Raw genomic sequence first — 13,643 nt, 5'->3', positions numbered from 1 at the left:
TTTAGTAACGCAGTAACGCAGCGTTCCTACGTGAAAGTAACGGTGATCTAATTACCGTTTTTGCAATAGTAATCCCTTACATTACTCGTTACTTGAAAAAAGTAATCAGATTACAGTAACGCGTTAAAAGTAACGCGTTACTGCCCATCTCTGCTAATGACCCTATCTAAATCCCAGTAACGATTAACGTGTTCCTGATTTTGGCATAATAACTAGTTACCGTGCTCGTTACCACAATAATAACGTAGTTACTGTAACGTGTTACTTAATAACGCGTTAGTCCCTACACTGCTCGTAAGAGTCCACTATCTCAATGATGTGATGAGGGTTGGCTGTAGGGAGGTGTGCGATGAGGGGTTGATGTAGAGAGTGTCAGCACCACAGTACAGGATGAGGCAGCGGACATCCATGAATACATCAGGAAGATGGCCGTTGCCGACTGTGTACTCAGTGAATAGTTTAGGCAGCAGAAACTCAAGAAAGAGGAGGAACCATCATCATTGTTGGGAAGTTTATTTTATAAAATGTATTCCATACAGATTACAGAAGACATGGCCAAACATGTATTTTGTAATTCCGTTAAGTTACTCTATGAGAGTAAAGCATTCTGAATACTTTGGAATACTTAATATACTGTCATGCTTTTTACAACTACACGAATGGACTATCTGAAGTGTTTTGAGAATGGCATTAAAATAATGAGAAGGACATTCCAAATGTAAGCATTGTAGCACCAGTTTGCATTCTTCCCATAGATTTAACAAGTTTTGATGTATCACTGATGTCATCAAAAAAAAGCCATGAATTCCCTAGCGCTTTAAAAGTCCTTTGTACAAAATTTTCCAACAGGTAACCTTCACAATGTTTACCAAGGTAGTGTGAACATGTGAGAACAAGAATGAAATATGGTATTCCTTTGCCACATTGTGGTTCACCTTTCGACCATTGGACCATTAGCGAATGCCGTAATGCTTCACTTGTGAAAGCAAATTTGTTTGGTATTTTTGGCCATTTAGACAACAATTCTGATTGCTACACTGTCCGACAGGACAGGAAGTAAAGAAAGCAATCGACACTAATGATTGGTTGGAATAATTTCTCTTTTATCACTATACGAGCTATCTAATTCCTTAGAATGAAAAGTTGCAAACAAAAAATATAGTCATTTGAGATTGGTAAGAGCAAGCGGAATAGCAGTATAGTCAGTATCACTTTCCTCCCCATTACAATGCCCCTGTCAAATGTGTGAGAATATTAGTAGTCTGTAATTATCACACAATTCTCTCTGTTGTCAGAGACTGTAAGTTTACCTAAATTTTAAGTCAGACTACTGTTACGTTTTCTACACAAGACAAGACACAAATGTGGATTAAAAAGACAGTTTAAAAATCAGAAAGACCAGAGTACAGGTCATTATCTAAACAAGTGAAATGATTAAAAATAGCAGTATTTTGTTCAATTTATATTGTTGCTTTCAATGCAAATTAAGTGATAATTTTCTTGTACACTATTTGCTATCATCCCAGGACATTACTAAGAGATTTCACTAGGTGGGGTAAAGCACCCATGACCAACATAAAACATAAAGCAAGCAACAGGTTTCACAGACATCACAACAAATGACAAAGGGAAGACAGCAGGGTGTTCAGGTAAGCGACCTCAGCACAGGAAATCACAGCTGATAAAGTTAAACAAACATGACTGAAAGTTGAGGTTGTACATCTTCACTTTTCTGTCAGACTCTACTGTAAAGGTATACAGATATGCACAAAGCAAACAAAGCATTTCTAATGATACAACTATTCATCAGAAATAAAGAAAGAAAATGAAATAGGAGGACATCACATAGGGAAACTCTGCTCATAGAAAAATTCTACAACGTTTCAAGTTTGGAAAAAGAAAAGCTAAATATTTAAAAGTAGAAAGCTTATTAGATGTAGATCTTATGTTTGTCGAATTTCCAAATTTCACTCATGGTAACCCCTTAAGTCCCATTAGAATAAATGTTTCTAAGAGTTATTATTTGGAGAAAAAGTGAAAAGTCAGTCACTAGCTGCCTGGCAAATGTGGATCACTGGCTGTCAGGGCCGTAAGGTCGGTAGGTGGGAGTAGACCAAAGTGCAGACATGACACGGAGCAACAATAAGATTCCACAAGTTTTGTTGAGGAGACACTGAAACAGAGGGAGAATATCATTAAATCTAAATGAAGGAGAGCAGAAGTAGAGAGATACTGGTTACTGATTTGTGGCTCGCTTGCAGGTGGAGGTCATAGGGCTCTGGATGTGAGTAGATGGATTTAAATCATTCATGTTTGATAGATTATAGACCAACAAGTAATTATTATCCATTTCAATATGGGCAGACATTTTTTGACAGAGACTGGAAACCACTTGGCAGACAATCAGCAGAATAAAAAGGAAGTATAAAAAAAAGAAAGAAGAAAATGTTAACCACATATGGAAAGTAGCACAGGCCCTATAGACAGTTTAACAGCGAGAGAATGTGTGAGAGAAAAAACATGACAGAACTTCAGTGTTAAATGCACTGTGTGAGTGCTTGAGCATTTGGGTGCTTTGACCAATCAGTAAGACTTGCATTGAGCTGCTATGATAAAAGAACAAAAGCAAAGAAAATCCAGCAAAGATGCTGACTATAGAAATTCAGACTTATCACTATCACAACTCTACCATTAAGAAACGAGAAAATCTGATAGTTTATAATTCAGTATTTAATTAAAGAAATGCTTAAAATTGCTTGGCTTTGTCTGTAAATTTTAAATAAGGTCACTAAGAACAAACATGTGCTTTGTTTTAGGATGATATAAAAGCCAATAAACTAAGTCACATCAAATAGTCTATTTTTAATATTGATACTGATGCAGGGAAACAAAAAAAACCACAAGGAAGGTATCTCCAACTGCAGAGGTAAACTCACTTAAAGTCACTTAAAATAAGAACAGCTTTTGGAATTTGATTGACCCAATCCTCAAAAATGAAAAATCTTCATATATTTAACACAATTATTTTCAAATAATTGTGTTATTTGAAATAGTTAGGGTATCATATACTAATGTGTTTGTATTTGTGGTACAACTTGCCGTTATTGTACCGCATTGGTTTACAAGACAGCTTAATTAAAAAAACAAACAAAAAAACAACCACACAAAACAAATATTTTAACTAGACATTTTTTGATATTGTTTCCAAATTACAAATCCTAATTCTTTTTGATGGTGAAAAAAAGTAAGAAGTGAAATTTCCTGGCTTATATCTTTAATAGTTTTTGAGATATCCATGTTGAGATTTCAGTGTGAGACAAAATGGCCAGAAGTGTGTCAATGGACCATTTAGCAGGAAGTGATCTAAAAATTTGCTGATTTGAGACTGAATGACCCACTTTCAAAGAAATGACAGTGTTTAATATTTAAGGTAGTTTCATTTTGATGGATAGCGAAAGAATATAAACTCCATATTTTATATGAAATCCATTTTTTGTATAAAAGTTAAACTGATTTAAACATCATTGAGTGTTATTCAGTGAAATTAGCATTTAATCCCCTACAACACAACCAGAATGTCACGGTGGGGTGCGCCGGTGTGATTGTTGGAGCGGACCCAAAAGCAGACACTGGAGGCAAGGAGCTGGTTTGCAAACTGAAGGCAAGCCTTTATTTCGGCTGAAAACACGAAACTATGAAACACCAAGCATAACTATGATAAACTATGACGAACCTATGACTGACCATGATAACAAAAGGTGAAACAATGACTGTGACAGGAACTATGACTGTGACTAGATGACACGAGGGAAATTGGCAGACGTCCTGACAATGAACAGTAAGAGACAAAGGACTTAAATACACACATGAGGTGATCAGGGGAAGTGGAGACACATGAGGAAACAGCTGACTAGGATGAACATAATGATGCACAGGAAATGTAAACTAAAACACAATGACATGAAAACTGGACTTTCAAACTAAACAGGAAAACATGGCAAGACACAGGCATGACAGCATTAACCAGGCAGACCAGAAACATGACACATAAGACACAATAAAGAACAATGGGAACTTTAACACATGGGAACACTGCTGACACACATGAACCTAATGACAGGGCAGAGGAAGGGAAACTAAATACGATGAACAAAGAACATACTGGACTCTTTCAAAGTAAAACAGGAAACATGGAGACGTAGACATGACACACAGGGGAACCTAATAAACCATGAACTAAACATGGCTGAATAACTAGATAACTGAAAAGAAACTGGAATACAGATGAAATAACAAAACAACATGAAACTCAGAAACATTGGGTTGCATGACCCAGGACCATGACACAGAATTCGTTGTCCAAGAGATTGATTGATGACAATCTCTTTGGCACATAGATTGGCTGTATGCCATGCTATCACAGATACTCCTGATCTGAACTTTAATCATCATGAAGTATTTTGAGAAACTGATCAGAGATTATTCAAGGGCTTTCACCTTTCCCTCAGTCCTTTGTCACGTCCTCCCTCATGGTTGTGTGCAGTAGCGGTTTTAGATACGGGCGACACGGGCGGTTGCCCGGGGCGGCATCGTGGTGGGGGGCGGCATCACGGGCATCGGCAAAAAAAAAAATTGCTCGTACTCATGCTGCCCCGACATCATGCCAGCGCATATTGGGAATGTCATAGGCACCGATCGGTTTTCTATCGCCCATTTGCTGGGAGTAAGGGCGCCCTCCGTTTGCGAGGTGCGCCTGCTGCTTGCGGCACAGGGAGGAGAGGGCGGGGCGGCGGGGGATTCTCTGGCTGGCTGGAGCAGCAAAAATTACCAACTCGCAAAATAAAACAAAATAACAAATACGCCAGACATTATGATACAAACTTACAATTTGCACCGATGTTTTTTCAAAATTCTATACGCGAAAAGTGAGCGCGAGAGCCCTCGGTGCACCTGCTCGCTGCTGAAGTCAAAGTAAACTTTATTGTCTTCTCCGCTACATACAGTCCAGTATACAGAGAGATGAGACGACGAGGCTCCAGTTACAGCAGTGCAAGTAAACAAACAATAAATATTTAAGAGTAAAAAAATAAATATACACTTTAGGACTCGGGGTAAAGGGATCAATAACAATTTAAAATGTATATTTTATATTTTGTTGATTTAAAGTCTCACACACAACCCGTTTTTAAAGTTTAAAAAAAAGAGAAAAGAAGAGGAGGAGTGTAGCGACTTCCACAGTCGCTAGAGGCCGGGGACTGAGCCTGCCTATTTGCCTGACGCGCTGTCAACTTTACGCAATAATGCGAGAGGTGGAATTGCTTCCTTGTTTATTAAAGTGCTTGAAAAGTTTACAGAGCAATGTGATCGGCTCGCGATTCAAACTCTTAAAACATCACAGGCTCTAATGCAACAAGGGGAAACTCGTTGTGCTGCGGTCAACAAAAACTACGGCTACCCAGCCCTGCTCTGTCAAAATCAAACCAGTGAATGACAGACTGACAACCCCTCTTAATGTCACCGCTAGCACCCACGTGACTCCCGTTACACATCACCATAGCAACCAAACAAATGAAAACCCAGTGATCATTAAAATTCAATACATTTAGTTATGGCTCCTACAAGGAGAAACGAGCAAAAGATACAGGTAAGCAGATGTGTCATTGGATAATGGCAGGTCATGTATCCTAAAACATTAAGAATCAGAATACTTTCTTAATCCCTAAGGAAATTATGTGGGTTACAGTTCCTCCAAGAAGAAATGGTAAAAATAGTAACAGTAACAGACTAAACTCCAAACAATATATATATATATATATATATATATATATATATATATATATATATACAATAATATAATATTAATTAATCAGTGTCAATTGTTGATTTGTCCTGCACTCAAAAAAAAGAAGTCATTGAATGAACGTAATTTTATCTTGCCACTTATATTCCATCTAAACAAATCATGTTATATTACAGTTTTTCTCGATTGCTTAAACACTATAACCAGGCCTCTAAACTAAAATTTCAAAACCATAAACGCTATTGATCAAAAAGCTCACCCATTTCCCTGAACTATGTGCAATAATAACAGTGTGCAATACACATAACACTTATTCTTCTTTTTTATTTCTAAGTTAATATACTGTGTTGTGTTGTTTGTGTTGCGTTGTGATGTGTCATATCGTGTCGTGTTGTGTTATATGTAGTACCGACATAGGACAGTTTTTCCAATTTCATTGTACTACTGTACTATGTATGACTGTGCAATGACAATAAAGAATTATCTTATCTTATAAACACTATTCCCTGCTTTGACACATGACTCAAATTTGGTGAACTGGTACTGCAAAACTCTACACACAAATCCCTACATTTTACAGTGCTTACACCATGTAGTCATGTAGAAAGCACTAGCATGCAATGATGTTAACTTAAGTCAGCATAGCTTGAGCCCAATTAGCACACAATTAACCAGGTGGAAACACTAGGAGTCAAAATTTAGCACACACCAATCAGAACCTGCGATGGATAGATAAAAGGGCCAAAGTCAGCTCATTCAGGTTTGAAACAATGGATCCAAAGAGATGCAAAGGAAGAGGACGTGGTGGAGAAAGAGGACGTGGTGAAAGAGGAGGACGTGGTGGAGAAAGAGGACGTGGTGAAGGAGGAGGACGTGGTGGAGAAAGAGGATGTGGTGAAGGAGGAGGACGTGGTGGAGAAAGAGGACGTGGTGAAAGAGGAGGACGTGGTGGAGAAAGAGGACGTGGTGAAAGAGGAGGACGTGGTGGAGAAAGAGGACTTGGTGAAAGAGGAGGACGTGGTGGAGAAAGAGGACGTGGTGAAAGAGGAGGATGTGGTGGAGAAAGAGGACATGGTGAAGGAGGAGGACGTGGTGGAGAAAGAGGACGTGGTGGAGAAAGAGGACGTGGTGAAGGAGGAGGACGTGGTGGAGAAAGAGGACGTGGTGAAAGAGGAGGACGTGGTGGAGAAAGAGGACTTGGTGAAAGAGGAGGACGTGGTGGAGAAAGAGGACGTGGTGAAAGAGGAGGATGTGGTGGAGAAAGAGGACATGGTGAAGGAGGAGGACGTGGTGGAGAAAGAGGACGTGGTGGAGAAAGAGGACGTGGTGAAGGAGGAGGACGTGGTGGAGAAAGAGGACGTGGTGAAGGAGGAGGACGTGGTGGAGAAAGAGGACGTGGTGAAAGAGGAGGACGTGGTGGAGAAAGAGGACATGGTGAAAGAGGAGGACGTGGTGGAGAAAGAGGACGTGGTGGAGAAAGAGGACATGGTGAAAGAGGAGGACGTGGTGGAGAAAGAGGACGTGGTGAAGGAGGAGGACGTGGTGGAGAAAGAGGACGTGGTGAAGGAGGAGGACGTGGTGGAGAAAGAGGACGTGGTGAAGGAGGAGGACGTGGTGGAGAAAGAGGACAGAGACGCCACACAGAGACGACCACCTGGTGGAGGCAGGTTAAGGCTTTTGTCGGAGGAGCAAGAGAGGGAACTTGTAAACATGGTAATTGCAAATAATGTAATCCGCCTGCAAGAGGCGCCACCAAGAGTCAATTTCCCTGACTCTTGGTGGCGCTGTCACTTGGTGTTCGCTCGCTCTGTGGTATAGTATCACTTCCTGTTCCTGCTCAAACACAGTGGTGTTTCTGAGTAGCTTTTCTGCTTAGCAATTTAATTTAAATCTTTTGATACATCCCTTTTTCATAGTATAATCTTAACGTGCTTCATCTGAATCACCCTTTCTGTGTACTCACTACCTAATTTATAGCCAAAGTATTCACTCACTGTCTCTTTACTGTTTCGCTAGCTTAGCTTAGCTCGTAGCCGACTCGTTAGCACCATGGCTACTTCACCTGTCCCTCCTGCACTTTCCTGCTCATTGTGTCAGATGTTTAGTTACTCCTCGGCCTCCTTTAGCAGTAATGATACCTGTAATAAATGTAGCATATTTGCAGCTCTGGAGGCCAGGATTACTGAATTGGAGACTCGGCTTCGCACCCTTCATTCACCCGTAGCTAGCCAGGCCCCTGTAGCTGGTGCAGCCGAAGATAGCGTAGGCCCCGCTAGCTGTTCCCCGGCAGACCCCAAGCAGCTGGGGAAAGAGGGCGGCTGGGTGACGGTGAGGAGGAAGCATAGTCTTAAACTGAAGCCCCAGGTACACCACCAACCTGTTCATGTGTCTAACCGTTTTTCCCCACTCGGCGACACACCCGCCGGGGGTCAAACTCTGGTAATTGGTGATTCTGTTCTCAGACATGTGAAGCTAGAGACACCGGCAACCATAGTCAATTGTCTTCCAGGGGCCAGAGCAGGCGACATTGAAGGAAATTTAAAACTGCTGGCTAAGGGTAAACGTAAATACAGTAAGATCATAATTCACGTCGGCAGTAATGACACCCGGTTACGCCAATCGGAGGTCACTAAAATCAATATTGAATCGGTGTGTAACTTTGCAAAAACAATGTCGGACTCTGTAGTTTTCTCTGGTCCCCTCCCCAATCAGACCAGGAGTGACATGTTTAGCCGCATGTTCTCCTTAAATTGCTGGCTGTCTGAGTGGTGTCCCAGAAACGATGTGGGCTTCATAGATAATTGGCAAACCTTCTGGAGGAAACCTGGTCTTGTTAGGAGAGACGGCATCCATCCCACTTTGGATGGAGCAGCTCTCATTTCTAGAAATATGGACAAATTCATTAAACCCCCCAAAATATGACTATCCAGAGTTGGGACCAGGAAGCAGAGTTGCAGTCTTACACGCCTCTCTGCAGCTTCTCTCCTCCTGCTACCCCCCCAAAAACCCATCTCCATTGAGACTGTGTCAGCTCCCAAAAAGACAAAAAACAAACTAAAAACCAGCAATAAACAACTTAAACATAAAAAATCACAAAGAAAGAACAATACAGTATCCACATCTGAACCAAAGAGTAAAACAGTGAAATGTGGATTATTAAATATTAGGTCTCTCTCCTCCAAGTCTCTGTTAGTACATGACTTAATAATTGATCAACAAATCGATTTACTCTGCCTTACAGAAACCTGGTTGCAGCAGGATGAGTATGTTAGTTTAAATGAATCAACACCCCCGAGTCATTCTAACTACCAGAAATCCCGAAGCACAGGCCGAGGGGGCGGTGTGGCAGCAATTTTTCACACCAGCCTATTAATTAACGAAAGACCAAGACAGACTTTTAATTCATTTGAAAGCCTGATGCTTAGCCTCGTCCACCCCAGCTGTAAAACTCAGAAACCAGTCTTACTTGTTATCATCTATCGTCCACCTGGGCCTTACACAGAGTTTCTCTCTGATTTCTCAGACTTTTTATCTGATTTAGTGCTCAGCTCAGATAAAATAATTATTGTGGGTGATTTTAACATCCATGTAGATGCTAAAAATGACAGCCTCAACATCGCATTTAATCTGTTACTAGACTCAATTGGCTTCTCTCAAAATGTAAAAGAACCCACCCACCACTTTAATCACACTCTAGATCTTGTTTTAACGTATGGCATAGAAACTGAATATTTAACAGTGTTTCCTGAAAACCCTCTGCTGTCTGATCATTTCCTGATAACATTTACATTTACAATAATTGATTACACAGCAGTGGAGAGTAGACTTTATCAAAGTAGATGTCTTTCTGAAAGTGCTGTAACTAAGTTTAAGAATATAATCCACCCACTGTTATCATCTTCAATGCCCTGTACCAACATAGAGCAGAGCAGCTATCTGAACGCTACTCCAACAGAGGTCGATTATCTTGTTAATAATTTTACCTCCTCACTACGTACGACTCTGGATACTGTAGCTCCTGTGAAAACTAAGGCCTCAAATCCAAAGTCCCTGACTCCGTGGTATAATTCTCAAACACGTAGCCTAAAGCAGATAACTCGTAAGCTGGAGAGGAAATGGCGTGTCACAAATTTAGAGGATCATCATTTAGCCTGGAGAAATAGTTTGCTGCTTTATAAGAAAGCCCTCCGCAAAGCCAGAACATCTTACTATTCGTCACTGATTGAAGAAAATAAGAACAACCCCAGGTTTCTCTTCAGCACTGTAGCCAGGCTGACAAAAAGTCAGAGCTCTACTGAGCCAACCATCCCTTTAACGTTAACTAGTAATGACTTCATGAACTTCTTCACAAATAAAATTTTTATCATTAGAGAAAAAATTACCAATAATCATCCCACAGATGTAATATTATCTACAGCTACTCTTAGTACCATCGATGTTAAGTTAGACTCTTTTTCTCTAATTGATCTTTCTGAGTTAACTTCAATAATTAATTCCTCCAAACCATCAACGTGTCTTTTAGACCCCATTCCTACAAAACTGCTCAAAGAAGTCCTGCCATTAATTAATTCTTCGATCTTAAATATGATCAACCTATCTCTAATAATCGGCTATGTACCACAGGCCTTCAAGCTGGCTGTAGTTAAACCTTTACTTAAAAAGCCATCTCTAGACCCAGCTGTCTTAGCTAATTATAGGCCAATCTCCAACCTTCCTTTCATATCAAAAATCCTTGAAAGAGTAGTTGTCAAACAGCTAACAGATCATCTGCAGAGGAATGGCTTATTTGAAGAGTTTCAGTCAGGTTTCAGAGCTCATCACAGCACAGAAACAGCTTTAGTGAAGGTTACAAATGATCTTCTTATGGCCTCTGACAGTGGACTCATCTCTGTGCTTGTCCTGCTAGACCTCAGTGCTGCGTTCGATACTGTTGACCATAATATCCTATTAGAGCGATTAGAACATGCTGTAGGTATTACAGGTACTGCACTGCAGTGGTTTGTATCATATCTATCTAATAGATTCCAGTTTGTACATGTAAATGGAGAGTCCTCTTCAGACACTAAGGTCAATTATGGTGTTCCACAGGGTTCAGTGCTAGGACCAATTCTATTTACATTATACATGCTTCCCCTAGGCAACATCATTAGAAGACATAGCATAAATTTTCACTGCTATGCAGATGACACGCAGCTCTATCTATCCATGAAGCCAGGTAACACACACCAATTAGTTAAACTGCAGGAATGTCTTAAAGACATAAAGACCTGGATGGCCGCTAACTTTCTGCTTCTTAATTCAGATAAAACTGAGGTTATTGTACTCGGCCCTGAAAATCTTAGAAATATGGTATCTAAGCAGATTCTTACTCTGGATGGCATTACCTTGGCCTCCAGTAACACTGTGAGAAACCTTGGAGTCATTTTTGACCAGGACATGTCCTTCAATGCACATATTAAACAAATATGTAAGACTGCTTTCTTCCATTTGCGCAACATCTCTAAAATTAGAAATATCCTGTCTCAGAGTGATGCTGAAAAACTAGTTCATGCATTTATTACTTCCAGGCTGGACTACTGTAATTCTTTATTATCAGGAAGTCCTAAAAACTCGCTGAGAAGCCTTCAGCTAATCCAAAATGCTGCAGCAAGAGTACTGACAGGGACTAGAAAGAGAGAGCATATTTCTCCTGTTTTGGCTTCCCTTCATTGGCTTCCTGTTAAATCCAGAATTGATTTCAAAATCCTGCTCCTCACATACAAGGTCTTAAATAATCAGGCCCCATCTTATCTTAATGACCTTGTAGTACCATATCACCCTATTAGAGCACTTCGCTCTTGCACTGCAGGCCTACTTGTTGTTCCTAGAGTATTTAAAAGTAGAATGGGAGGCAGAGCCTTCAGTTTTCAGGCCCCTCTTCTGTGGAACCAACTTCCAGTTTGGATTCGGGAGACAGACACTATCTCTACTTTCAAGATTAGGCTTAAAACTTTCCTTTTTGCTAAAGCATATAGTTAGGGCTGGACCAGGTGACCCTGAATCCTCCCTTAGTTATGCTGCAATAGACGTAGGCTGCCGGGGATTCCCATGATGCATTGAGTTTTTCCCTTCCAGTCACCTTTCTCACTCACTATGTGTTAATAGACCTCTCTGCATCGAATCATATCTGTTATTAATCTCTGTCTCTCTTCCACAGCATGTCTTTCATCCTGTTTTCCTTCTTTCACCCCAACCGGTCGCAGCAGATGGCCGCCCCTCCCTGAGCCTGGTTCTGCCGGAGGTTTCTTCCTGTTAAAAGGGAGTTTTTCCTTCCCACTGTCGCCAAAGTGCTTGCTCATAGGGGGTCATATGATTGTTGGGTTTTTCTCTGTATTTATTATTGTGCTATCTACTGTACAATATAAAGCGCCTTGAGGCGACTTTTGTTGTGATTTGGCGCTATATAAATAAAATTGAATTGAATTGAATTGAAGAGATTCAAAGGAGAGTGATTGAGGATGATCATCTTTTTCGAGGCATAAATGCCATCAGCCTCTCCACAATTGACCGCATCCTCCGAAAGAATCAATTCCGGATGAAACAGGCATACCGAGTCCCTTTCGAACGAAACTCTGACAGAGTGAAAAACCAACGTGTGGAATATGTTCAGGTATGAGTTTTGATACTGTATAAGGTATTGTGTACCATCACAGCATGGCAGTTTATGCTGCCATCTCAGCACTCTTGAACTTTGGTTCAGGGTACCGATTGACTCTACTGTGTTATGTGTTTTGCAGAGAATCTTTGAGATTGAAGGACGGCCTGTTCCCCATGAAATGATCTTTGTGGATGAGGCAGGTTTTAACCTGACCAAAAGAAGGAAAAGGGGGAGGAACATAATTGACCATCGGGCTATTGTAAATGTCCCTGGTCAGCGTGGGGGGAATGTCACTATGTGCGCAGCCATCAGCCAACGAGGGGTACTCCACCGCCATGCCGTACTAGGACCCTATAACACTATGCTTCTCCTTGCTTTTCTTGATGGTTTAAGACAACATATGTTCCAGCTGGACTACAGGGAACCAGCACAGCCAGAGCAGCCTCACTACGTTGTTGTGTGGGATAACGTCAGCTTCCATCGCGCTGCTCTGGTTCGTGACTGGTTTACCAATAACCCAAGGTTTTCTAATATCTTTCTGCCTGCATACTCCCCCTTTCTGAACCCGATAGAGGAGTTATTTTCGGCATGGCGGTGGAAAGTGTATGACCGAGAACCTTGTGTCCGTGTTCACCTCCTTCAGGCCATGGAAGAGGCCTGCCTAGACATATCAGTAGATGCATGCCAGGGGTGGATCAGGCATGCAAGAGGATTTTACCCCCGCTGCCTGGCTGGGGCCAATATAGCCTGTGATGTGGATGAGATTCTCTGGCCTGACCCAGACCAAAGACAAGATGCTGTGGTGGGATAATGTTTCTGGTGTGTGTTGTACTGTATAGTACATGAATGACAATGTGCCACTGTACATACATTGGTTGCGTCTTTTGTGTTTATCATGTGACAAGGGTTTTGAAGGGGAGAACCATAAGCAACCTAATTGTTTTGGAACTATTGTTTTGAATTAATTGTACCAGTGTGCAAAACTCTGTTGTAGTGTGTGTGTTTTTGAGGGCTTGTGTTTGATGTCTGAGGGCAAAGTTCGGTTTTTCAGCAGGAGTGAATAGTTTTGGGTGTAGAGCTTCATTTTGACCTGGAAATAGGATGTTTGGGGAATTGAGTGAGATGTTATGGATTTGTGTTTACTGTTGTGCGGATATGAGGCGTAGTTTCAAGAAATGTGTTTTAGCAATCGAGAAAAACTGTAAT

General features: G+C 41.1%; 1 protein-coding gene across 1 annotated transcript; it reads left to right on the top strand.

The window, feature by feature from the left end:
• Window positions 1-7,439: 7,439 nt before the first annotated feature.
• LOC109200294 (uncharacterized) lies at window positions 7,440-13,643 on the top strand. Its single transcript, XM_019355804.2, has 3 exons — window positions 7,440-7,546; window positions 12,276-12,449; window positions 12,577-13,643. Exons 1-3 carry the CDS (start codon window positions 7,511-7,513, stop codon window positions 13,246-13,248), a joined length of 882 nt encoding a protein of 293 aa, XP_019211349.1. The 5' UTR covers window positions 7,440-7,510; the 3' UTR covers window positions 13,249-13,643.

The sequence above is a fragment of the Oreochromis niloticus genome, unplaced genomic scaffold (genome assembly GCF_001858045.2).
Source record: "Oreochromis niloticus isolate F11D_XX unplaced genomic scaffold, O_niloticus_UMD_NMBU tig00001461_pilon, whole genome shotgun sequence".
Classification (NCBI taxonomy): Eukaryota; Metazoa; Chordata; class Actinopteri; order Cichliformes; family Cichlidae; genus Oreochromis; species Oreochromis niloticus.
The sequence above is the reverse complement of the archived record's forward strand: the minus strand, read 5'-3'. Positions and strand labels throughout refer to the sequence as shown.

Coding starts and splice junctions, on each gene's coding strand:
- LOC109200294 (XM_019355804.2), top strand. CDS start 7,511: ATGGTAATTGCAAATAATGTAATCCGCCTGCAAGAG. Junction 7,547..12,275: donor ATGTAATCCGCCTGCAAGAG/GCGCCACCAAGA, acceptor TGAATTGAAGAG/ATTCAAAGGAGAGTGATTGA. Junction 12,450..12,576: donor AACGTGTGGAATATGTTCAG/GTATGAGTTTTG, acceptor TGTGTTTTGCAG/AGAATCTTTGAGATTGAAGG.